General features: G+C 37.5%; 3 protein-coding genes across 15 annotated transcripts; all 3 read right to left on the reverse strand.

Annotated features, from left to right (window-relative positions):
- Nucleotides 1–692: 692 nt before the first annotated feature.
- Nucleotides 693–18,089, reverse strand: LOC124182123 (AP-1 complex subunit gamma-1). 13 transcript variants are annotated; one of them, XM_046568971.1, is made up of 15 exons: nucleotides 17,961–18,089; nucleotides 6,895–6,956; nucleotides 5,931–6,114; nucleotides 5,704–5,850; nucleotides 5,073–5,388; nucleotides 4,788–4,805; nucleotides 3,719–4,129; nucleotides 3,409–3,639; nucleotides 3,058–3,279; nucleotides 2,818–2,945; nucleotides 2,289–2,541; nucleotides 1,937–2,198; nucleotides 1,692–1,852; nucleotides 1,528–1,620; nucleotides 693–1,240 (listed from the first exon to the last, which is right to left on the reverse strand). In XM_046568971.1, exons 1-15 carry the CDS (start codon nucleotides 18,017–18,019, stop codon nucleotides 1,139–1,141), a joined length of 2,649 nt encoding a protein of 882 aa, XP_046424927.1. In that variant the 5' UTR covers nucleotides 18,020–18,089; the 3' UTR covers nucleotides 693–1,138. The 13 variants fall into 13 exon arrangements, with proteins under 13 accessions (XP_046424927.1, XP_046424925.1, XP_046424933.1 ...); XM_046568969.1 differs by having other exon boundaries at nucleotides 2,289–2,562; XM_046568977.1 differs by lacking the exon at nucleotides 17,961–18,089 and adding an exon at nucleotides 16,825–16,992 and having other exon boundaries at nucleotides 2,289–2,562; nucleotides 5,931–6,123.
- A 440-nt stretch (nucleotides 18,090–18,529) lies between these two features.
- LOC124182139 (ADP-ribosylation factor-related protein 1) lies at nucleotides 18,530–20,334 on the reverse strand. The gene is made up of 5 exons (XM_046569011.1): nucleotides 20,144–20,334; nucleotides 19,881–20,051; nucleotides 19,378–19,459; nucleotides 18,869–19,040; nucleotides 18,530–18,778 (listed from the first exon to the last, which is right to left on the reverse strand). The coding sequence occupies exons 1-5, from the start codon at nucleotides 20,234–20,236 to the stop codon at nucleotides 18,679–18,681; spliced, it is 618 nt and encodes a 205-aa protein (XP_046424967.1). The 5' UTR covers nucleotides 20,237–20,334; the 3' UTR covers nucleotides 18,530–18,678.
- A 1,185-nt stretch (nucleotides 20,335–21,519) lies between these two features.
- LOC124182130 lies at nucleotides 21,520–23,507 on the reverse strand. Its single transcript, XM_046568990.1, has 3 exons — nucleotides 23,479–23,507; nucleotides 23,125–23,232; nucleotides 21,520–23,041 (listed from the first exon to the last, which is right to left on the reverse strand). The coding sequence occupies exons 2-3, from the start codon at nucleotides 23,221–23,223 to the stop codon at nucleotides 21,653–21,655; spliced, it is 1,488 nt and encodes a 495-aa protein (XP_046424946.1). The 5' UTR covers nucleotides 23,224–23,232; nucleotides 23,479–23,507; the 3' UTR covers nucleotides 21,520–21,652.
- Between the last annotated feature and the right edge of the window lie 1,707 nt (nucleotides 23,508–25,214).

Consider the following 25,214-nt stretch of genomic DNA (forward strand, 5'->3'; position numbering starts at 1 on the left):
GTACAAAGTAATTGAGTTCATTTTCAATCAAAACGAAGAAGGGAAAACCGAGTCAAGTATCAAATCAACAGAGCGGGGCAATATATTGTGGATGGTTGTGAGAGTAGTAAAAGATATTATAAAAACAAGCACCCTTCACCCGCACTTTCCAATCGACTCGTCTTCGCAGATAATAATATTTTTTTCTCTTCTTCTCTAAATGTTTCACCATTTTGATTCCCTTACTTGATGTGGCAACTTAAAGCGAATTGTATCGACGATTCCTCTGCGAGTTTAATCGTCACCGAAGTTCATATTTAAACTACTATAATTTGCACTGATTTAACTCTGTGCACCTGTACGTGTTATCATTAATCATGGCGACAATACACTTAATTTCAATGGTCAAATCGTATATGAAAGTAATCGATGTCCAAATATAAAAATTCAATTTTTACGTTTTCTTTTTGCAATTTTGTCTTGTATCGTCAATAATAAATAGCTATTGCAAGTCATGAGGTAAATATTCAAAAATTTCATTGTAATGAATTTACTGCGTTATTTTGATTTTTGATGTTTCATCTTATAAATACATGCTTGCATAGCGTAACATAATCCATGTTTTGTATTGCTTTCAAAAAATTCATAAGGGAATAAATCCGGTATCACAGTAATAATACTAATGATAATAATAATAATAATTTTACACGTTATTATTAATATAGTGGTATCTTATATTGATTTTTATAGTACATACACAACGGTTCTTCTTGCGTACACGTGGCGAGTTAGAGCGACCAATCCTGTAAAAATTCTTGAAATTTTTTTTACAAATATTATTTTGAATCTTCTTTCTCCGCAGGCTTTGTTGTCAGATTCACTCGTATCACATTTCACAGATTTTTCTTATTATTATCATTTGTTTTTTGTTGCTTTTTTTCCTTTCATTGTTTTATAACCAACGATCAGGTATAATTTGAGAATATAAATTTCTTATGTGTATATCTATATACCATGAGCCTTTTGTTACACTCGTCCAGTTCAATTTGATTGTTAGGTGATCGTGGAGGTGAGACGGTGTGGGGAGGGGTTCTTCAGTCTGATCAGACTTGTATGATTAGGCAGACATATGTACAATTGGTTTTTCTATAGTGTCTTGTCACTGCCATGCCAGCGGCGGAAAGTTGTTCACCTCCGTTTGTTCCAATACAGGCCCCGAATCTCCCGTATACGAAATACGCAATCGCATCCTAAGCGCTGCCTGTAGTTTGACATAGTTGAAGGAAAAAACGTTTATCAGATAGTCCTAGTATCGATTAGAATTACCACACGAGTCACTAAAAAGTACAGTTTCTTCTGTCACGCATTAAAATACACGGAAATGTATTTCAGATGTGATTTTCATTTGCTCAACAGTTAAATAATTACTAGATTATCATGTTCGTGAATTATTCTGATTGGAACAGCAATGCGTCTTGGAAAAATAGATTACTTTTTATGAGACTCGTTTGAAGCAATAAATTTCTCTGAACGATACTGTAGACTTACTTTGTTGATGTTTGTTACTTTCATAACTTGAGTTACTTGACCCGATGGAGGTATGACGGTGCCTGAAGGTGACAGCATTTGTAATTGGAATGTCTAAAAAAGTTTTAGGGAATTGATTTACCATTTCTTTCAGAATCTAAATAAGGTTTACAATGAATTCATACCTTGGGAACTGCGGCTTGGAATAAGAATTCGGTCAGTTCCATAGAACCAACATTTTGAGCCAACATGTTGATCACCAACAAGTCTGGAGTCTCTGATGGTCGCTCTAATTTGAGTACGATTTTAAGGCCTAATTTATCAAAGGCAACCAGACTTGGTATTTCTGTAAAGAAAAAAATTACTTATTTTCCATCGATAATAAAAAGTCTTAATTTAAAGAAATATACTCATGCTTCAAGTTACGAACCATTTTGAACCGGGGACGAGTTGAGAAGGCCATCGACAAGGAAATTGGACGTATTGGTTGGGCTAAAGATTTGTGGAGTCGATTGGACCTGTGGAAAAGAAGGCGGAGCTGAAATAGGTGTGCTCAGATCTAACCCTCCAAGTAGATCGAGAAGGTCATTGTTATTAATGACTGGCGCCGCAGTAACTGGAGTATTGTTATCCACCACAGCTGGGATTTCAGTATCAAATTCCGAACTTCCAAGCAAATCCAGCAGAGCGCTCTGTAAAAGAAATGCAAAATGAATACATAATTACAATCTTCATCCTGAATAAGGTTCATTGATGTCTACAGTAGGAATAATTCAACTTACCGAGTCTGATGGAGCAGCAACAGGTAGCTGTTCCAAAATCATAGTTTTATCTTCCTCGATTTCAGACTCTCCGTTAACTAATCCGATGATTCCATTTGCCTGTGGTTTGGCAGTCTCCATAGGAGGCATTCTTTCCAGTAATGCGGTCCTCAAGTGTTCATATTTTCTAAATAACTGCGAGAATTCAACTCCGCGTTGCTGAAGCTCAATGTGTAAATTGCTCCCAAACGTATCAATAATTTGTCGAATTTTTCTGTAAAATGAAAGTGGCATACTGCATCGTGTTACTTTGGTAGTAAAATAAAAACCACAACTGGGACATACATAACGATAAAATTAGATTTTTAAGAGAAAAAAAATAAAAATAGGAAAAGAAAAGAAACAACCATAGTTCGCCACATCAGCTGTAATAACTCGCGAGATTACTCTGTTCTAATGTGTTAAAAATCGTGTGTTTGAGATTAAATTTACTCTTGCCTTGAGCACTTTCAAAGTGGCTGAATACAAAAGAATAAGCAACTATACTTACTCGTTGCCTTGTTGGAAACGAGTGCTGAGTTTCGTGAGTGACAGTAAAGTGTACTGTTTCGTGACTACGGTATTTTGTGGGCTCCACAGTAACCTTTGATAGACATCAATGACTTCATCTTCAGTTAGCTGGCAAACACGTAGACAGGTATAAAGGTTAGCCATGAATTCCACGCCTTCTGGGTCAAATCAATAAGTATGACCATTAACCTGATCTTAATTCCCTCTAAATTTAACTCACATTTACAGGTGCCTCGATGTCTTCACTTGGCGGACCATAAAGTAACAAATCACCATACTCCCCGATGCACCAAGTCGCCACTTGAGCCAATGGCTGCTTATCGGCAGTATCCCTTTCCAAAGCGCGCCAAAGTGCACAAACCGCATATCCTTGCTGTGCCTGTGCTTCCGATATCAACTGAATTGTACAAGCGACGACGTCATCTCTCACGTAATTGCCGGCCTGAGAACAAACGAGTTCTATAATAGAGCATCGATAATTTATTAAAAAACAGTTCTGACGAGTTAAAAATCTTTCAAATCTCATAGTAACTTCACGTCCACTCATTTCTTTGGAACACTATTCACTCACTGCGACTAAAACTTTGAAGAGCGTTTCAAGGTGCCAACGTTTGTTAGGAGCAAATCTTTCCGCCGACATGACGATGTTGCTACTACATTGAGCTTTGAATTCAGGATCGGCTCGTTCTAGAAAGAGCAATAATTCTTTCATCATAGTTCTTATGTTGTTTGAGTTCACTAGAGCGAAGCTAAGCTCCATTGCACGCCGCCTTATCGAAACATCAGGATCCTTTAGGCACTCCTGCAAATTTATTTTATGTTGTGAAATAAAAGCATGTGTCGTATGGATATTTAGGATAAAGGAACGAAAATCGACATACCAAAATTGTGGAACGGTGTCTCTGCACAGCACTCGTATCAACATACACAGTCTTCAAAAGGGTGTTTAACGCGACGTAACGAATATTTTTATCGTTATTCAATAAAAATCTACCGAGAATATTGACGGCCAGAACTCTCAAGCCGCTCTCTGACTTTATATCCATAATAGACAGAACCGTTTCATACAATATCGTATTTCCAACGTTCTTACTGGTTTCCGTGTTTGTTGCCACTTGCGCCAGGATATCATTCATAGCTTCCGATGCATCGACATCGTTTCTTCCCAAAATTCGTAAAAGTCGCAGAATTTTCACTTGAAGGAAAGGATCTGATACTCCAGATACGTCGTGCTCTGGAGAATATCCAGCAAGTATTAAATTCTTTAAAATCCGTACGAGGTTGGGAACAATCTGAAATAAACAGATTTTTTTTCCTCAAAATTTGTATACATAAATGTGTATTGAAACAGTAATATATAATGTAAAACACTATTTTTTAACATTATTTGCGACACATATTGACATATATTTTACATACCTAAAAAGTAAACAGCAATAGAAATGAAAGGTAATTGAAGCAGATGATCTTTGCTTTAACAGATCATATTTAAATTTATAACAAAATTTTACTATAATTGATTAAATGAGACGATCAATCAACCGTTCAATCAAGTTCATTCGCTGTTCAATATTACCTAGTAATGTTTTACTATTTGATTACTTATAGCAGCGTTTTGCAACGCATATAAAAACATATAACCGGAAGTTTTCGCAGTGTACAATCGCCGAATACCAGGAATTTATAAAGAGTCTGCTTTGATTAGATCACTTTGAATTCTCGGTTGCGGATCAAAATGGAAAGCAACTGGCTCACGACAGTTAACTGTTGATCGTTAGTATACACTGTTTGTATTTAAAGTATGAAAATAATTCTTACAGTAAAGTAAGAACTTCGGTTCAGGATCATAGCAAGATAACATAAAATTCAAACTATATACGAAGATAAACCAAGAGAGAAACTGTGCCATGCCTAACATGCACTAACACAGTATATTTCAAAATAATTTACCTCTCGATGGCCGCATTCCTAAATAGGACAAAACTTAATTTAAGGATCATTGAAGTAGTGAAACTAGTGAGTTATTCATTACTATACTCACAGCTGACGATAATGATAGGTAACACAACATTCAATGCATGCTTGATTGGTTCAGATAACATTAGAAATCAGGAATTACAGAATAATGACGTCGGACAGAAATCGTGTATTGTCAATGCAAAAATACTTTGTAGGGTAGTCTTTTTCACGCCGAGAATTCTACTATTCGATCAGCAAAAATCACATTTTCCTCACCTTTTTGAAATGATTCAAAGTGTCAATGCTGTTTTCACACATTTCCGTAATCAGAGTAACTCCGGTGATTAAAACGCCGTGATTCTTTTCCGTAAGTAGACTGCGAGTGGCTGGCAAAAACATTTCCATCAACTCGGGGACACGTCTGATTATTCTGAACGCGCACAGGGCTGCTTTTTTTCTAATATATGCATTGGGCGATTTCATAAGCCTCTCGACTTCAGCTGCCAGATCTCTTGCCATCTCTGGTGATGCGATTGCACCTAGAGTGCACAGGGCAAGCCCAATTACGAACTGTGTAGAACTGTTCAAATCGCTGTAAGAACGTCGAGATATTATTTTCATCGTTCGCATCTCGTAATGCTAAGAGAGTGAAAAATGTTGTATTGCTCAGGTGCGACAGGTGTTTGTTAGATTCTGGTTTTCATTTCAAGTTTGCTATTAAAGCAACAAGTTCTATGATGTTTATAGAATGAAATGCAGCTTCCTCAATAATGAAAGAAAGAAAAAGACGAATGTTATAAATAAAAACTCATTCAAGAGTTGAGAGAATGATATTTTATCCTCTCAACGCACAATCAAAATCTGGTAAAATATATTTTCTGCCCTAATGATCACTTCTTATACTTGCTTTTTCAGACAGTTGGTAATCAAAAGGTGAACATCTTGTCGCTCGTCGAGCAGCAGCATAGCCCCAAGATAGCCGATTCTTTTGTCTGTAAACCTCGGCGACGCTATCAGCTTCAAACATTCGAGCTGTCCAAAATGCGCCGGATATCTGTGAATTTGATTGAAGCAAATTTTCAGCTTCAGAAGTTATTCTGATCTTCTTATAACGAAGAATAAATTTTTACAGACCCCAACATGTGAATGTAAAGCAGTTTGGCAATGTTGCGACACCTCCAGACGCTGTCCTCCTCCCTGAACGTCGATCGAATGTATGCGCATTCTTTGTTGACAACTGTACGTTCTTCAGCGGCAGTTCTTGCCGCTCGTATTTGTCTGATCAAATCGCGGAGGCGTGTAGGAGCTGGCATTCTCACTGTCGAAACTTTTAAATTAACATTATGTTATCAGTGCACTGTGTTAGCTGGGCGGCGGTGCGTTAGTGTAAAAAGCTAAGCACTGCACTGGACGAACTAATCGCTGCATTACAGGGACGTGATTGGACACATAAAATCTGTGCGATATATTCAATTTTAAAATAGTGGCGACTATAGGACTGTGCGAATAAGTGTCATAAACTTCTGAAACGATCGTTGACTTTATTCAGAGCTTTGCCAAGTTCCAGAGATACAAAAGCCTAAATGAATCAGGCGTGTGGCAGTAATTGAAGATTCAAAGGATGAATCATTTTTCGAAAAGAAAGTACCTGCATATTTCATTGAAAATATCTGGTACAAGCCTTGACAAAGCTCTGCATTCGATTTACTAAAAGAAATCCTCTGGCACTTTAAAATTTGTAAAAGAGCTACAAACCGAAGCAAAGATTGAACGGAGTAAAAAAGCTTGAAAGAAGTTCTCTGTAAGCTCAGAATAAGCAGGATATAAAAAATCAAATACCACACTCTGAATTCCAATTTCACAATCACTATAAATATAAGCTCATAGTACAGAAGCTGATGACATTGAGGAAGAGAAAATAGATCATACATTACGCAGATGTAAAAGAAATTGATGGGAATTATAAATCTAGTTAGCGAGTGTGACGCCGAAGCTCATCTTTAGGTTCTTTTGCTTTTTTCTCTATTCTAATTGCAACCTGGGGACGTGTGTAAAAAGCTAGGGAAGGATGATCAATCGCACAATCCGGGATACCCACCTCGCTCAACAGCCTCGTTGATAGCCTGCTTTATGGAGGCCATATTGAAGGCTGGGTTAAACCTGAAAAAGTCACACCATGCTGGTTTAGAAAGCACACTATAAATGTCTTTTAGTTCAACTTAGTAATATCTATCTACATGCATTGACACCTTTAGTACCCAATCGTTTTTTGATCGCATTAGAACTTGACACAGTTTTTTTTTTTAATTCGAGGAATTGGAAAAGGAAGATAACAATCCGATGCAAAATGAAAACCTCCAAGTAGTGATAAGAAATAATCGATTGTTAGATAAATTAACCAAGTTTAAAATCAATGTCAACGAGTCGAGATTTTATCTATAACACAGTATTTCATCTGTTATAATAATATGATAACGTATTCAGGTTGTCCTATTTAATCCCCACTGCTCTCTATTTTTAGATTCTCTTATAGAAGAATGGTTCAATAGTTCTTGAAATTCAAAAAATATGTCGACTGTAACAAATTTTTGCAATTATAAACAAGATCAATAAAATAAAGTCACAGCTTCTTCTGAAAAATTTATTTCAGTAATTATCCGTAGAACTCTTTTTTTGCAATCGAGTGGAGAAAAGTGTCCGAATTGAATACAATAGGATTAAGAACAACAAAAAAACACGAGAAGAAAATTAAAAAAATCATTTTCAAATCAACCAACAAATTTGAAAAGAAATCTACTCTTTCCAAAACTTTTTAAATAAATAAAATCAATTAAAGATAGAAAAATGTTGACTATTGTAAAAATAAATTGGCATATAATTTGCTCTACTTATTTTATACCATTGAAAAAACTTTTAGACAGTAAATATACGTTATTTCAATAAGAAAATAGTAGTAGTCTTATTACAGACTATGTTAAAAATTTTTCAACAGAGATTAAAGGAAGGACTGTACGCAAGGGCTGAATACAATAAAATTCGAATCAAACAAATATTTGTACGGAACGAAATACTGAAATGAACAAAAAAATAAATAAAATTACCCATGTTCTGAGGCATTCATGATTTCTCAACACCGTTTAGAAATTTTGTGTTTTTTTTTTTTTGTTTTCGGCTGGCAGCTATAGCAACAAACTGGATTACTGCAGCAGGCTGTTAACCACTCGACACACACACTCTTTACTCCTTTGTATCGCCGCTATGCTCCTGTTAGACATATCGTATTTGTTTTTTTTATGGTTACATCGGCGTTATTCCTTTTGATATCAAACTCAGGGACAGGGCATGGGGGTTACAATCTTAATTGTACGTTAAACGCAAGCTTTGTATGTACCTATTCACATGTCTCTATAACAATAAACAGAGTCGACATACATTTGGGAAACATGTGTGAGTTTATATGCGTACGTGTCTGTATTACATAACAGAAACATTCGCATCTTCCAAGATTAATTTCCCGACAAATATATCACACGATTTACTCTGCCATTCTGTCAACATAATATTATTTGTTTACGGTAAATACTTGTCAGTTTTAGATTTTTCATTCTACGCAAGAAATTGGCAATGTTTTGAAAGGTTTGAAAATTATGTTTAATGTAAGATGCTGATGAGTTACTCGAGTTTACTATGTTTTATGATTTGCAGGTGTAAAATGTCGGAAAATAAGAGTGGGTAAAAACAAACTCAAACTGTATGAAACTAATCTTGTATTGTAGGAAAAAAAAATGAAAAAATAAAAAAGAAAAGATACCGCCGAGAAGAGTGAAAGATAATAGAAGAAAAGAATTGACTAACTTTGACGCTAATCGATGTTGAATAATGCGAGTGTGGTATGTAAAGAGTAGTGGGCGTTAGATGCGAAGGTTAGCTTTTGGTAAGCTGTCAAATGTGTGCGTAGAATTGGTAAATCACATCGAATAAACTACGGTGGAAAAAGAATCGGGCGAAACCGAAGGTTGCAGGTGTACAAGATCGTTGAAAAGCGAGGTTGAGCATGTAAAATACATACATACGGCAGTTATAAGCAGGCAGGTGAGAAGAGTTTTTGTCCAGATGCACACGGTGGTGTCAAACGACGGAAACGTGTCAATCGCCACCGTGTCACCTAACTTCACCTGACGAATGAGATTTTGAGGTGAGAAAAAAGACAGGAACAAACCGATGCACGGATCCGAATGAAAGACACACCACTCAAAGAGAAACACGGGAGGACGGAAAGGCACTGATCGGCAACTCCTCTCGACTCTCGAGCCGTGTATAACTTGGAATTGGAACTGCGAGTAGGTACAAACGCGAGTTTAGTGAACCACTCGTCGAACAATGCCGCACCTGCCCTGCCGAAACTCTGTTCCACTTTCCAGCTCACTAGTCAACTTTGATCACTGGATAATGTATTCGATCGAGGTTTTCTAACGTTGATACCTACCGCCTACCACAGAGTTCGAGACCAGAATCGTATTGTTGTGGGCGAAGGGTGGTGTGTTGTTTTAAATCATTAGAGGAGGAAAGAAAGGGACGATAAAGGAAAGAGAAAATTTGACGAAAAGAAAAAAATGGCAAACAATAGTGGAACAGGGGTATTTATCACGAATCGATTATCGGCGCATCAAGGCGATCATTATTAATCGCGCATATGTTAAATTACGCCGCCGACCCACCCCGAACGTACGACAAAACACTCGCTTGTCTGCAATTCACCAATCTACACTAAACCAACGAACTAATCTCCGCCGTCAGCCATACGTGCAGTGTTGCCAGATTAGCAGAATCCTACTAAATTTATGAGGAATTGGAAGCTTCCGGAGAAAAAATATCTAGGAGTTTTTTCAGGACGAATTTCAAGAATTTTCAGATTTATGCTTCGCTCGTCGACTGTTACAATTTTTACTGACTTTATTTGTTATTTTTCTATGCGACAAGTACGGTGAGCGAAAGGCGACCACTTGCGGGGGGGGATGAGATTCTATCGGTAAAGCAAATTCCAGAATTGCTGGTAGGGTCTAAGCTGAATTTCAGATATTATAGGAACAGCTTATTCTGAAAGGTGAATATTATTTCTACGTGTCAATCATATGCATGATATCGTGCAAACTTGATTCAAGGTCATTCTGTCATTTAAAAATTTTAGGAGGAAATTTGGGAAGATTTTCTTTGTGGGTTAGGAGATTCTAGGAGAATTTCAAAGTTACCCTAGGAGATTTCTGCAACAGTCATCTGGCAACACTGCATACACGAAAACTAAGATGGCGGGACGGCCTCAATTAACGTTGGTGGTCGGCGGTACATCGCTTATTTAACAAAATTGGGCACATGCTTTACAGGTTATACGTTCGCACCGTTATTAAGGTGCCGCTGACCTGGATCTAAAAGTTGTAATCGATCGAAGCGCCCTCTGCATAAGTTTCCTCGGTTCCAAACCATTCGAAGGTGGTACTCTCCACCGGGGAGTAGCGCAACACAATATTAGACAAAACGCGGTCGGTAAAAGGCCTGAATCTGAGTCGGTAACCATACCACCAGAATTGACCCGAATTTTGCATGCAAATGATGACGTCATGTGTGTAGCGATTGCATCACGACCGAACTGATTATTTTGATAGTTTTACGGTGAATATAGCAAATTCAATTTATTGTTCCGTGAAACACCCTTGAATATGGGACATTCTTTGACGAATCGGAGAGATTTAGATAAAAATCGACCGACACAAGTTTGATGTAGCTTAAAATTGTTTCACGGGTTCTATATCGAAAAAATAGGGATACGTATTCGAGGATTTTTTTATTTTACATATTTCGTAACATAGAGGGGATCGAAAATTTGATAATTTGGTGTTTTCTGGCACGGAGAACTCATTTTCAAAAATTCATAACGCCGGCTCTGTTTGAGCTGAAAAGTTCGTTTTTTCAACCCAAAGCTAATAAAATAAATTTTAATGCAACAATTGTTTCATTTACGATTATTCCGAAATTTATATTGTTATAAATAATTAATATGTTTAAATCGATTTTTAGCAATAGCCTTCACCTCGTAGCGAGTTCTCAGCACGACCATCGTATTCTCCATCAATTCAAAATACGTTATGGATGAAAAATTTGACGTAGAATACGATGGTTGTGCCAAGAACTCGCTACGAGGTTGGGGCAATTATTAAAGATCGGTTAAAACATATTAATTGTTTATAACAGTATAAATTTAGGAATAATCGTTAATGAAAGAATTGTTGTAATAAAATTCATTTCATTAGCTTTGAGATGAAAAAAACGAACTTTCCAGCTCAAATAAAATCGGCGTTATGAATTTTTGAAAGTGAGTCTTCCAAGCCAAAAAACACCAAATTATCAAATTTTCGATCCCCTCAATTTTACGAAATATGTGAAATAAAAAATCCTCGAATACGTATCCCTATTTTTTCGGTATAGAACTCGTCAAGAAAAATTTCAGCTGAATCAAAAATGTGTCGGTCACAAAGGTGTTTGGTTGTAAAAGAATGTCCCATATACATTAAAACATATCGCGCAATATTAATTTTACACAGCACGAAGTATTTTCAAAATGATTTCATAAATATCACCATTCACCATTTGTAAATATTTGGAAATATGTTCGAAAAATACGATTGAAAGAAAACGGGTACGAATCGTTGTGGTCTCGTTTTATGAAGTTACGCCATCGGTCGCCCCCCCCCCCTCGCCCAACTCCGTCTCTCCTTGTCGGCAAACTTGAATGCATTACATTGTATTCGATTATTCGTTCAGTCTACGGATAGTGACTGTCCGCGAGAAAAAAAAATCTTTGTTTCGGCAGACGACTGTGGTCGAACATTTTATAATTGCAAAATAAAGAGTATTTCTCATTCTTCTTCAGAGGTTTTCTATGAGGTACATACATGATTATCTCTGGTGAGTATTTATACATATATATATATATATATATATATATATATGTACATTATACAGTTGTATAAAACGTGCACCCCGACTTACGTTTTTTTCGACTTACGCCGTCAATGCCGGAACGACCCATAGCGTAACTTCGGGGTATTACTGTATTGGAATCATTCTGGAATTGTACATCGCTTGTTACACACAACTCTACTGACAATAATGAAATAATTTTATGTTCGAAGCTATTTTACTAGTGAAAAGGGTTTCAAAAAATGATTATATATAATATTGTAACACTTTATTCATGTTACTATGGATATATGAAACAATTGTTGACATCGACGTTGAGGATTATTTTTATACCGTCTGAGATATTAAATGCAAGGAAATAGTATCTGAGATTCGAGGTAACTATGAAGCTGCGGGTTGTGCGAAACAGTTCCTTCTCCCGGTTGATGGGAGTTTCTAACATCCTTTGCGAAGTAATGTAATTCGAACATAGTTCACCACTCCATGAAGATATCCTCGCGGCATGTGACATTGCGTCTGTCTAACGGTTACGACGGATTAACCTGTAAAATATAAGCGTGTTCATTTGGTTGTTTCGCTTTTTCAATGCAGAATCCATAACATGATTAGTACTTGTCGATAAAAATATACTTTGGCAGAGAATTCGTGCTCTCCCCTCCTTATCATATAAAGACACATACAAATACATGGGTCCTCTTCTGTTCTCTTATAACCATGTGTCGGCGCCATCTCACTATACACAAAAATGTTAAAAGTGAATGGTCGAATCTGATGAAATGGAATAGTGTGATTAAAAATTTTGATCATCTTGAATAATCTGAAAAGTTCAGATAATTCTTTTGAAATTAAGATATTCATTTTTTACGAATCACTCTAAATTTCACCGTGTTCAATATTTTACTACCGACAGCAGATATCTAACGTATGGTCGTTCGGAATGAATATGAATGGGAAATTCCTCGTCAAACCCAACGGATTATTTGTAATCGGAAAGATTTTTTACAGAATGTATAAAATGGTAGAAGCCTCGCCAAAAATGGTACCATTAAACAATTCGTTCGTTAATAACAATTACAATGTTCAATGTTTCCGGATAAACCAAAGTTTTCTACGAAAGCTTATCCTCTCTGCTCGCGAATGCGCTGTGAATCATTTTTCTACGTCAAATAGAACCGGAGATGAAATATTGATTCTTCAAGTTTACTGCGCGCCCATTTTGCAACAAAATTGAATGACTCGGCGCTTTCGGAAAAAAAAATCGTAGAAATAGGTTTTGACTTTTTATGCTCACATATCACTTCGAAAAAGCTTTCATTGTTTTGGAAAATACGCGGTCATTTTTTGTCAGAATGATATTTCTGACTCAAGAACCTAAATTTCGTCCCAACTGACTTTTTATGGTTTATATGATGAAATAATAACAGTCGTAATATTTATTTTCCTTAAGATTTGAAATTTCTCGCATATTTGCATCGTACTTAGGGTATATGTCAACACGTGTAAATTTCTCCAATTATCGGAAAAGAAAATTACCGTACGATTATAATAATTGAACTCTCCGAGCATTCGAATCTAGGCTCCGATAAAATTGTGGTATTCGCAACGAAGCATTCAGCAATTCTTATGTTCTGCACACTCCTAACGAAAAATCAAAATGATTATATATGAAGAGAACAGAGAAAAGAAAATTTGAAACACGTATACAATTTGGTTACTCAATATTTTGAAAAATGTATAACAAAACGACGTTCGGAACAAATGTCAAGAAAACGACGATCTTTCGAACGCCACTCTTTCGAAGCAAACGTAAACAAGACGATTTGTTTTCTACATTTTTTTTCTATACTATGAAAATGCTGGAAGTCCCTCCCCACTCCTCAACGGTGTACATTTTCGTAGAAATACAATGAGCATCATGGGTACAGTGAGAGCAATCTGGGGCGAGTGTTTCCATACTTATGAACGGTAGTGTATATTCATTTGAAGAAAAAAACGACAATTTCTCAAATAATGAATTGAAAAATCTGAAAAAATTCACGCAGAGTACCTTTTAGTAGTACTTTGATTTAACCAATTATGGGGCAGATCTGAGATGGTCGAAAAAACGTGGCCGAGTTGACGGAGAATCCTTCCTTTTCGGGTTAAATTCCGAAAATATCGATTTTTGGAAAAAAAAGTGAGAACCAAAGTTGTTCAGAATTTGATTATCAACAAGTTTGTTGCTATTCATTTATGCCATTAAGTTGAAAATAAACGAGATAATGGAAATATTTCGAATTTGTCGCTTTTTTCAGGTTGAATTCCAAAAATCTTGATCCTGGAAGAAAAACTGTAACAACTAGACTTGTAGAGAATCAAAATTGATACAACTTTTGTTCCGACGGTTTTTCTGTAAAATCAAAACCGGCCGAGTTATTCAAGAAAAACCATTTTAACCCAAAAAAAACCATTTTTCGAATAAACGCATAAGCATGATTTGGTCGCCATTCTGAATTTACACTCCCAGTGACCCCCCCGAGACAGCTGTGAAAGAAAAATTTTCGTAGAAATTATTTACAAATTAACCGGGGAATTTCGATATCAATTCTGACGATGACCCAAGAAATTAAAAGGTTGATCGAAACAGAAATCCGAAAAAATTAAATTTCCATTTCTTTGAATGAAAAAAGACGTTTTCCCGAAAAATTTCTTAGGAACTGTCGACTCCAATTTTGACAAGGATTCGCCCTGTCAAGTATTTGCTGTGAATTACGAATCACCCTGCATAGCAAGTGCAGATTTGACAGGATTCTTGTGATTGATATGTATAATTGCATAACAGAAATTTGCAGTATAAAACACTTACCATTGCAACGAACGATTCGTTCGTCGGCGCGTCAAATTCAACCTTTTTTCGGTTCAGCCGTGCGACGTAACTCATCCATTGTTGCACTCACAAGATTATTGTTGTTTGTAACAAATATATGTATACACACTGGCCGCGTGAAAATTTGCACGTGATTAGAACTTGTGACACGGCAAATTACCAAAACACTCGCGTTTGCTTCGTTCGCCGCGAAAAGTGAATGTGGACGGTACGCGAGGAAACGCAGAAGTGACGGCCGCTCGGATAGTGGGGACAGTGGGGTGTGAGGGATAGTACTCGGAATCCGAAGAAGTTGATTCCTTCGAGAGTTCCAAATTTCTGTGAAATCTTATAGGATTGTGCCGGATTTGATGTACAACAGTAACACATACCCTGACTTTTCGTAGGTCGTATACGATGCAGAAACCAACCCAAAACTCGCTAGCGTATCCGTAGCGTATACCATCTACGAGAAGTCACGGTATGTAGTTTTATAACGATTTCCACCAAATGAGTAACATTCAGGTAGTTCGTCTAACGTAAAAAAAAAATTTGGTAGCATCATTCAGAACTAGGCGTAATTGACAAATGAAACGTAGCAAATAAAGTATGAAATCCTTATTTGCTGAGAATTAAAAACAGAAAAAATTGGCAAGCAAATTCTTCATCAGAATTTTAACAAGGATCGGCCCTGTAAAATATTTGCCACGAATCTTGAACCGTTGTATGCAGTAATTGTATGTATGTACAATAACATAGATTTTTTGCGGGATGTATTTCTAGTATTGTTAAACACATCCGGTTCAGAAACAATTTCGCGTATGTATCAGGGTAATCTTTAAAACAGGCTCGGACGATTATCAACCGGCTCCCCCCCCCCAAATTTGCTATAAATAAATAAATGGTCTGTTCAAGAGTATAATTTTTTATCTCAACCCTAAACCCTCACGCCCATACTTGCGTGTTTCCTGCAATTTCGGTATTTATTTTACTGCCGCATCTAATCTTTCGGTCAATAATCTGTAAGTATAACAATTTTGCGGACATTGATGCTACTATTAGATGAGGATATCCGGAGCGTATATGGGGCATTCTATGTCAATTATTCGCCATTTACATCTGCCTTTTCGACGAACAGGAATTAAAGGATAGGTATTTTCGTTTTTGTTAATGATTTTCTATCAAATCGATGAAAAAAGGTAGATTTAAGTGGTGCGTACTCGATGTAGAATGCCCCAAAACCCTTCAATAAAATAAAAAAGAATAATTTTCTTTGCGGAACTACGACTCAAAACGAGAAAAGAAACAGTATGTTATTTTAATATCGGGTTTTGGAAAAGCCATGAGCATTTAAAAAAAAAATTGTGCGATTGTAATTACGAATAGTTACCGCGATTGTGAACTGATATTACCATTTCCCAACGATGCCTTATAATATGCACGAATTTCGAAATCTAACGGTTATTCTGAGTGAGTTGTACATTTTTTCGTATCCACCTAAAAGCCTATGCTCTCGTCGGCACTGCAGATTGTTGCTTTAGCAGAAACATAGGACGTGTGCGTATTACCATGTCGTTTTATCATCTGGTACCGCTTCGGTCGACTACAGCGCTTCTGGAGGTTCAACGTTGAACTAAATTACAGACTTCTCGTGCATCAGAACGGGCTCCTGTCACCTGAAAATCGCCCGCACAAATCGTGCCATATTTACAGCAAACTGACTGGTGCTATAGGTTTTCCCGGATTACGTGTGTGTTTTTGTACGTCTGTATCTCCCTGGCAAAAGTGAAAGAAATTCTGATATCGTACAAACGGTGAATATTCAACAAGTCGCTAGCCCGATCGGCCATCTTTGACGCGACGTGATTTTATTGAGTTCATCATTATTTTTATTAGACGTTATCAGTGATCTGCGATAGTAGTGACTGAGATACAGACGTACAATTTTATTCAAGCTATCTTTTAAAAATTTTCCCAGTCAGATTCATACCCCCGTTTTATCAGGATATGTGCGGGCGATTTCCCCGCTTCTGACGTCACGAAATATATATAGGACATGCCAGGTCAGCGGGACCTTAAAGCGACACGCTTCACTTGATACTGCATTTTTTTAATAAATCTTCCCTATCATTCGACCCTTGATACATCGCTGGAGGGTAATAAAGGTGTCATTGCACAACGTAGTTGACTTGCTCTGGTATTTCATACCTATATGCGGTTGTCGTTTGAAGGATATGAAAAAACTGAAACGATCACTTAATGAATTCCTGTAGTTTTGTTAATAAATTTTGCTCCCGGGGTAATTGCATGTACTAATTGTGTACAATGGTATCTCTAACGAAACGATCGTAGAAACTATTAAAAACCGATCACGCTACGAACCGATCATCAATATGTTCGTATAAGTAAAAACTAGACTGTAAGTTGGTACATTGCAACGCAATGCATGTTTTGCATATTTCATTTCATCAATCAGCTTCATCAATACGCGATATTTTTCGTTATCTTGTACCGTATCACCAACGATTGGATGTATCGAGCATCTGTGATTCATGCAGACGCGTCACACCTTTGCATTCATACTTCTCTCCCATTTATCTCGACGCGTGTATTTTATCATTGCTTCTTTTTTTCTCCTCCCTGAATTTTTTTCCCTTCTCCCCATATCGGCTTACCTGATTGCGGGTTCGCGTCACGTTACAATACTATAACTCGTTTGAAATTTTCCCTACCCGAGTTATAACGAGATACATATTACACAAGCACATCTCCGTGTGTGTGCATACAATGTAATTTATACGAACGACACATATCGTACATACATATATATATATATGTACATAAAAAATGCGTATTTGCCGATCGTAATTATACTCGCAAATAACAGCTTCACACCACAGGCTTATCAACACTGTGAATTTGCGACCGGCAGCAACTTAAATCTGCAACGTGGACGCTTATCACCGCGCCGACAATATTTTACACAAGAATATATTAATTCGATCACTGCATTATGCATGATGCACCGTACGCTTTTCACTAAATACTATCTGCAGCTGATGTAATCTTATACTGTATACCCACTTCGTTTTTTCTTTACCAACAATTGTGAAAAAAGAATGAAAAAAAGAACCAAAAAAGAAACGCGCCTTAAACCTTCGAAAATAAATTATGGACCATCACCTATCGAATCAACTATAAGAACGGACAGTTTTGAATTTACATTATTCTACTTTATTTACGGATATTTTAGGAATAGAAAATCGGTAACGGAGTGAATAGCGAAATAAGGAGCTTTTAGAGGTCGCATACAATGTTAAGCTGTTATATGTAGTTAAGATTACCTTCTGTTCAGCTCGGGCGGGAGAACACTCCAATCTTCGGTCTCATAATAGGGCCACATGATGCGTAATCTCACCAAACAGTAGGATTTTGCAATTTAAACGAAGCACCGTTAATTCATTGGCGGTATATCATGTGCTATGGTGGCTAGCAGCTAGTATGGCGAACGATATTTATCACTAGCATTATAGAGCGCCAGAAGGTGTGAGGTGTTGCCTTTATCTCTTATCTCACTCTGTGACTCCGCTATCAGCTGACACTGAGCAAGAGCTACCATTCTAATCAACCATCAGATTCAATTTTACTATCTATTTTCCGACGCTTTTTCATTGCATTAAAAACACATTTACCGGTTGGCCGCGAAGAATAATTAATCGTGATTAATTTGAGGATATTTACGGATACAGATTTTACACAATATCAGTGACTTCGATATTGTTCTGCTAATATTATCGTTATTATTTCACCTGTCTTACAAATATTGATCAATCGATATTTCTCCTCGAAGATTATCGATACAGTGGAATGTATTTCCTTTTATTACCGTAATAGTTCAGAAATGCGATTAATATTGAAATAAAAATAATTTATTTATACAAATAATAATAACAATATTAATAATAATATTAACAACGAATTGTCGTATTGGAAAATGTACAAAATATCTATTCTTAAAATTTAACTTATGTTTTACCGTTATTGAAGACAGGAATGTATTTGCTACGACAGACAATTATCGTCCTGATTACGTGGCGGACGGATGTCGTTATTTCTTTTGATGCAATCGACCAGCCAGTGAATTCCTTCGTCTACACCGTCGCTATAAATAACAACAATTATTATGCCGTATTGAGCGATCAAATTCAATGAGTTTATCCCTGAGTAACCCCTGCGAAATTATTCTTTTTACCCATTTAGCGCGGAAACCGGCATCACCATGCAATCTCTCCTTCCAATGAGATGGGCATTCTGATTGAAAATCGGCTTCACATCTCTGACTCCCATACAGTCTGGTATATCTTGTTTATTAGCGAGAACCAGCAGAGGTACTCCCATCAAATGCTCCGAAGATATCATCCTGTCTACATACATCTGTTATAAGCGCACTTATTCATCTTTGAAATTTGACAGGCTGTTCCATGCGAACATACTTTGAATAAGCATATTTTTCGTTCTAAAGAAATCGATAATTTCGACCATGGTAAAACTTGAAGCGTTTTAGACAAATTTACTACTTTCTGAGGATCTTGAGGCACCCTTCAAGTGATACATGTGTTTCAGGTAGCTCAAGATACTTTTAAACTCGCATTGCAAAACTTTATTTTAAGACTATTGTTGGATTTCGAAAAGTAAAATGCACATTGACAGGTTGATGTAACAATAGAACATCCTGCACTTAGGCCAATGGTACTGTCTTACCAAAAGTCTCTTTGGAATCTGGTATTCTGTCTCTGTCCGAAGAATCAACAATGTAAATGACTGCGTGCGACTCTGCGTAGTACTGCAAAATATGTTATGTTTTACAAAATATAATAGCGTTTTCATTGCAAATGATTCAACTTTATTTATAATGAGATCAATGATTGTGATCAGGCTTCAGGCTCGCCTTAGTAACCTTTAGAGGGACAGCCTGGCTCTTTTAGGGGTCAGCAGATAATTTGGAAACTCCACCATGCGCGTTGACTATTTACATACATAAATCATACCTCTAAAAAAATATCCAATTTCAAGGGAAAAATGCCAGCCCTCTATGGTTAAACAGAATATTGCCATTGTTGTATAATGAACGTCAGATTGTCAAGCGAATCTTGGTTTTTAAAATTTGAAATAAGAATTGTGACTTGGGATTTTTTTACAAAAAATGTGAGATATTCTAGGTCGACTGAAGTGAGTGAAAGATGAAATCAGGTTCGACATAAAACCTTATCCCAGAGAGACTGAAGTTCCTCCTGTCCTCCGAGATCCCAGAAGTTTAACCGCACGCCCGCGTGATCAATTTTTCCAATATTAAGGCCGACTGTTGTAGTAATTTTGCTGGGATTCATGCCTTTGTAGTTTTTCGTGAACTTCGTTTTAGCTGCCTCTAAGTAAGTCTGTGAAATAGTTAAACTACCGTTTAGAAAACTCACAATGTCTCTTCGTACAGAACATAACCTAAGACAACAATGTGTAATGATACTCTTACCGTCTTCCCTGCATTGTCTAAGCCCAGTATCAGTATGTAATATTCGTCTTTTTGCATGAGGTACTTATAAAGACCGTTTAATAATGTATACATTTTAATATTGTTCACTCTTTGACAAGTTTACTTCCGTGACATAGTAAATTCAATATGAGCCAAGTGGTTAGGTATTTGTCAATGACGACGATTTGTAAATCGGTATTGCATGAACTCGACATTATCGGTAACAACTTGATATATCTGGAAATACGTGTAACATCCCGTCGGTATTGTGGAATAACGAACGACCGATGATATATTCGGGACGCAAATTTTACTTACCAGATTGCGGAGTTATAGGACATAAGAAACATGATACACGGTAACTATCGTACACTGAAATAGAATGTCCTATGAATGTTATATCTGTGCTAAAACTATGGCAGTCGAAGATAATTACTAACGAAACGAAAAAAATTACCGCCGTTCCAGGCGACGCCGCGACGATGAGGTTAATCATTTTCCAATTTTCCGTCGGAATACACTGTTCGTTGGTGACATAATTCAATAATGTATTCTAAATTCGTCTTCAACCACTGTTCACTATTTTCAAATAGTTTTTTTGTTTATTTTATTGTCGTTAATTCTGTCAATCTTGTGATGCGTTTAACGCGCCTTGGAAAGGCAACCCAACATACGTTGCAGCAAGTGAGAGCCTGAATGCTCTAACCGGGCGCTCGCTTTACACAAATCAACACTTACAATATAGTTGCGCACCTTATCGCATTTATACAGCCGCCGATAGGATTAGCACTGGCATTGTATTTGCAGTTGGTCCTGATTCACTTTTCGATGTACCTATCGAATAGATCAAATTCCACGAACGCGTCTTGTAGTAAGCATCGTAACTAGTCCATACATCCGCAAATCCGCAATCAGGAAAGTAACAGAAGACAAGGGCTCTGTCCAATAAATCGCTATGTTGAATCAGTAGGTGTCCAATTAATCTAGTGCTCCATATAGCTTCCGATTATTTTTGCTGTCCAATAACGCTGATGTCCTATAGGATGGTGTCCAAGAAATCACGTAACAGTTGACTATATTATTATACAGTTATACAGTTATACAATTACAGTTATACAATACAGTTAATACAATTATACAGTTGATATTATGATTTTGCTTGCTCTGTATAGATGACTATATGATATTTGATCCAGTATATCTGATAATTCGTGCTTTTGTTTTTCATTACGTGATTTCTCATACATTTTATCGAATTTAGAAGATGAATCATGTAATAAATTACATGCTGAATTCTTTCAAAACACTTTATGATTTAACAAATGAACATTTACAGTAGGGTGGTAATACTGTTGATATTAAAATGATATAAAAGGTTATTTTATAGAGAAGAAATCAAGTATTATTTATTCAAACATATATTAGGTAATTTGAATGAAATTTGGTGGTAAAGTGGCAAATATATATAAGACAAGTATAAGTCAATTGGACATAAACAACGACTCAATTTTAATCTTGTTGAACGATCTTTTCTTCGGATTCTGACTCCGCTGCTCTCCGGAACCGGAATGATCCTTGTACTCCAACAGTTGGTTCCCACCTTTGGCCCGGGTACTTCTGAGCTCCGCCTGTCGCGCTGATCGAACCATGTTTATTCTCAAAAAGCTTGTGCTGGTAATCGACGTTGTAAGAAGGTCGGCGTTCTGGACCACTGAGATTCTTCTGCCAAGTGGCACGTACGGATCCTTGGGGTTCCGGCTGTGGTTCCGGCGATCTACGGAATCGGAAAGATCCTTGTACTCCAACAGTTGGTTCCCACCTTTGGCCCGGGTACTTCTGAGCTCCGCCTGTCGCGCTGATCGAACCATGTTTATTCTCAAAAAGCTTGTGCTGGTAATCGACGTTGTAAGAAGGTCGGCGTTCTGGACCACTGAGATTCTTCTGCCAAGTGGCACGTACGGATCCTTGGGGTTCCGGCTGTGGTTCCGGCGATCTACGGAATCGGAAAGATCCTTGTACTCCAACAGTTGGTTCCCACCTTTGGCCCGGGTACTTCTGAGCTCCGCCTGTCGCGCTGATCGAACCATGTTTATTCTCAAAAAGCTTGTGCTGGTAATCGACGTTGTAAGAAGGTCGGCGTTCTGGACCACTGAGATTCTTCTGCCAAGTGGCACGTACGGATCCTTGGGGTTCCGGCTGTGGTTCCGGCGATCTACGGAATCGGAAGGACCCTTGTACTCCAACAGTAGGTTGCACTCTCTGTCCTGGATTCTTCTGAGCTCCTGCTGTGGCGCTGATCGAACCATGCTTATTCTCAAAAAGCTTGTGCTGGTAATCGACGTTGTAGGAAGGTCGGCGTTCTGGACCACTGAGATTCTTTTGCGCTGTAACGCTCACAGATCCTTGAGGTTCCGGTTGTGGTTCCGGCGATCTACGGAATCGGAAAGACCCTTGCACTCCAACAGTAGGTTGCACTCTCTGTCCTGGATTCTTCTGAGCTCCTGCTGTGGCGCTGATCGAACCATGCTTATTCTCAAAAAGCTTGTGCTGGTAGTCGACGTTGTAAGAAGGTCGGCGTTCTGGACCACTGAGATTCTTTTGCGCTGTAACGCTCACAGATCCTTGAGGTTCCGGCTGTGGTTCCGGCGATCTACGGAATCGGAAGGATCCTTGTAGTCCGACAGTTGGTTCCCACCTTTGACCTGGGTATTTCTGAGCTCCCCCTGTTGCGCTTATCGAACCATGTTTGTTCTCGAAGAGCTTCTGCTGATAGTCGACGTTGTAAGAAGGTCGACGTTCTGGACCATCGAGATTCTTCTGCCAAGTGGCACTTACGGATCCTTGGGGTTCCGGATCGGCTGATCTTCGAAACCGTGGTTTTGGTGGTGGCAGACGATTCTGAAGTAATAAAACGCGGCCATTATACAAACACTTGGTAATTGTTCCATGAACATCACGATTCTGATGATAATTATACTCACGACATAAGGGGCGGGTCGCCTCGTGTCTCCTATACCTGGAGACGATTCTACTAGTGCCGTTAAGGCGATTGCTAAAATGATTAAAACGGCAGCCCTCATTTTGATCAACTATCTGAAACGAATTACAATCAGTCAAAATTCTGTTTATGACATGTCGTGTAGCATTACCTATTAATCAAAATTTTCAACAGATTTGAATTTAAATACGACTTAACGAATTTAATCCTCATGATATTGATATTCAAGAGCAAACGTGTTACTTGATAATTGAATAGCTGTTACATCGACAACAAAGTCTACAACACCAAAAAGCACACAAAATAGTAGAGAATCGTAAAGAAATGTTCATCTTACCTGTTCCAACTGAGTATGTCTCTGGACTGCAACTGTGCTGGCTGGTTGTAAGTTATTCGCTTTTATAGGTAGCCAAATGCATGTATGATAAACTCTGGGAAAAACTTCCATCTCTACAATCACTCACACGGTTGAAACTTCCGCGGATTCCCCTTCGGTAGCTTGATAGCTCCGTGCAATCGTGCGTTGTTGTTTACTTCTTATTATTATAATGAAGATTAAAATATGTGCCCAAGGGTTACTCCATGCGAAATTGTACGCTATTTGGAGCATGTTATCGTATTCGTTATAATCGATCTGGGATCATATTTTTTCCTCAGTTATTAAAAAATGCTGAAACTGTTTAAATTTTAAATTAAGCGCAGGATATTCAACACTATTTTTGAAAAATATAAAAGGTACTATTATTAATCAGAAGCTGCTTTCATAAGCGCAAAAAAAAAAAAGAATTTCCAATTGAACGTCATTATTATTCGTAAGATTATCGGATGTTGCCAGAAAATATTTGACATTATTTCAATAATCACGAATTACTCTAAGGAATATACAATAATTTTTTATCGGACAGTTTTAGAATACAAAATTCTACGACCACAGTTGCATCATGATGATAAAATCTCCAGATGTCAAGCATATGGGGAATTCCATGCCAACCCAACTAACATTTGAACCTTATCATTTTTCATTTTGATTCAAATTTTTTCTCTAATTGTCTCAACGCTGAATTTTTTCAGATTTTTTATTCAACTATTAAAATTGATATATTATGTTATACAAGCACATGTATAGTGCTTTAGCTGTCGTAGTCGAATACGGCTGTGACCCTGGCTTACGCAGTGCAAAGATCGGGCGTTATTTTTTCGCTTACATGTATTGAGAATTGGCACATGCAGAAGTCAGATACACGCGCGGTTGATTACCGATATCGTAACGTATATAACTGCCTGCTGGCAGTTCTTCCCCGCGTCTTGGATTTCCCTCGACAAAAATAAATACTAAGAAACGACGAGTATTTCCAGGCATTTCGCACTCAACTCTATTTGTCATGCTCTATACCAATCAGATTCTTCTTTATTCACTCCGATTTTGTCAGAGTCATTTTTGCATTATTAATGAGGAGAGAGGGTCCAAGACCATACACAAAGGGCGAAGCACGTAATCGATTAATGTCACTGGGAAAATTTTTCGAAACATAGATCCTTTGAACCCTTTGATGTCATCAATTTGAGGCTTGCGAGATCCTTTGTACTGAGGGAAAGTCTTGAGAAAAAATATACAAGTCCTCAAACAACTCGTAGTTCGGTACACTTTCATTCGAGAATGTTATTTCGTTTCATTCGGTGAAATTTCACAACGAATTCGGACATTCGTATTACGAGTCCTCCTCAAATTGTTTCTGAAAATTCATGTTGTCTCGATTGAATATAGCTTAGCTGACAATCAATTCATCAGCCGTCACTGCCGTAGGGAGTGGCAAGTAAATTCATAAGTGTCACAATCAGAATCGTGAAACCGTTATCCATTTTCAGAGTAGACTTGGCACGAATAATACTGAGCAGATGCTGCATGAATTGAACCTGTGAAGCAAAGGTAAACGGACGCAAATCTAGACCAGAGACATTTTCTGTTGACGTTGTTAATCGATGAAAAAACTATGCAAAATGAAAGAGGTATCATTCACTGTGAGTACCTTATACCACAGAGTCTTGAACCTCACAATCAGTCATGCCAAATAC

This window comes from Neodiprion fabricii, chromosome 5 (assembly GCF_021155785.1).
Source record: "Neodiprion fabricii isolate iyNeoFabr1 chromosome 5, iyNeoFabr1.1, whole genome shotgun sequence".
Lineage (NCBI taxonomy): Eukaryota > Metazoa > Arthropoda > Insecta > Hymenoptera > Diprionidae > Neodiprion > Neodiprion fabricii.

Coding starts and splice junctions, on each gene's coding strand:
- LOC124182123 (XM_046568969.1), bottom strand. CDS start 18,019: ATGTGGCCCTATTATGAGACCGAAGATTGGAGTGTTCTCCCGCCCGAG. Junction 3,640..3,718: donor GACACCGTTCCACAATTTTG/GTATGTCGATTT, acceptor ATAAATTTGCAG/GAGTGCCTAAAGGATCCTGA. Junction 2,199..2,288: donor TTGCTGCTCCATCAGACTCG/GTAAGTTGAATT, acceptor TTTCTTTTACAG/AGCGCTCTGCTGGATTTGCT.
- LOC124182139 (XM_046569011.1), bottom strand. CDS start 20,236: ATGTATACATTATTAAACGGTCTTTATAAGTACCTCATGCAAAAAGAC. Junction 20,052..20,143: donor TAGACAATGCAGGGAAGACG/GTAAGAGTATCA, acceptor ACTATTTCACAG/ACTTACTTAGAGGCAGCTAA. Junction 19,460..19,880: donor TTCAGTCTCTCTGGGATAAG/GTTTTATGTCGA, acceptor CATATTTTGCAG/TACTACGCAGAGTCGCACGC.
- LOC124182130 (XM_046568990.1), bottom strand. CDS start 23,223: ATGAGGGCTGCCGTTTTAATCATTTTAGCAATCGCCTTAACGGCACTA. Junction 23,042..23,124: donor GGCGACCCGCCCCTTATGTC/GTGAGTATAATT, acceptor TTATTACTTCAG/AATCGTCTGCCACCACCAAA.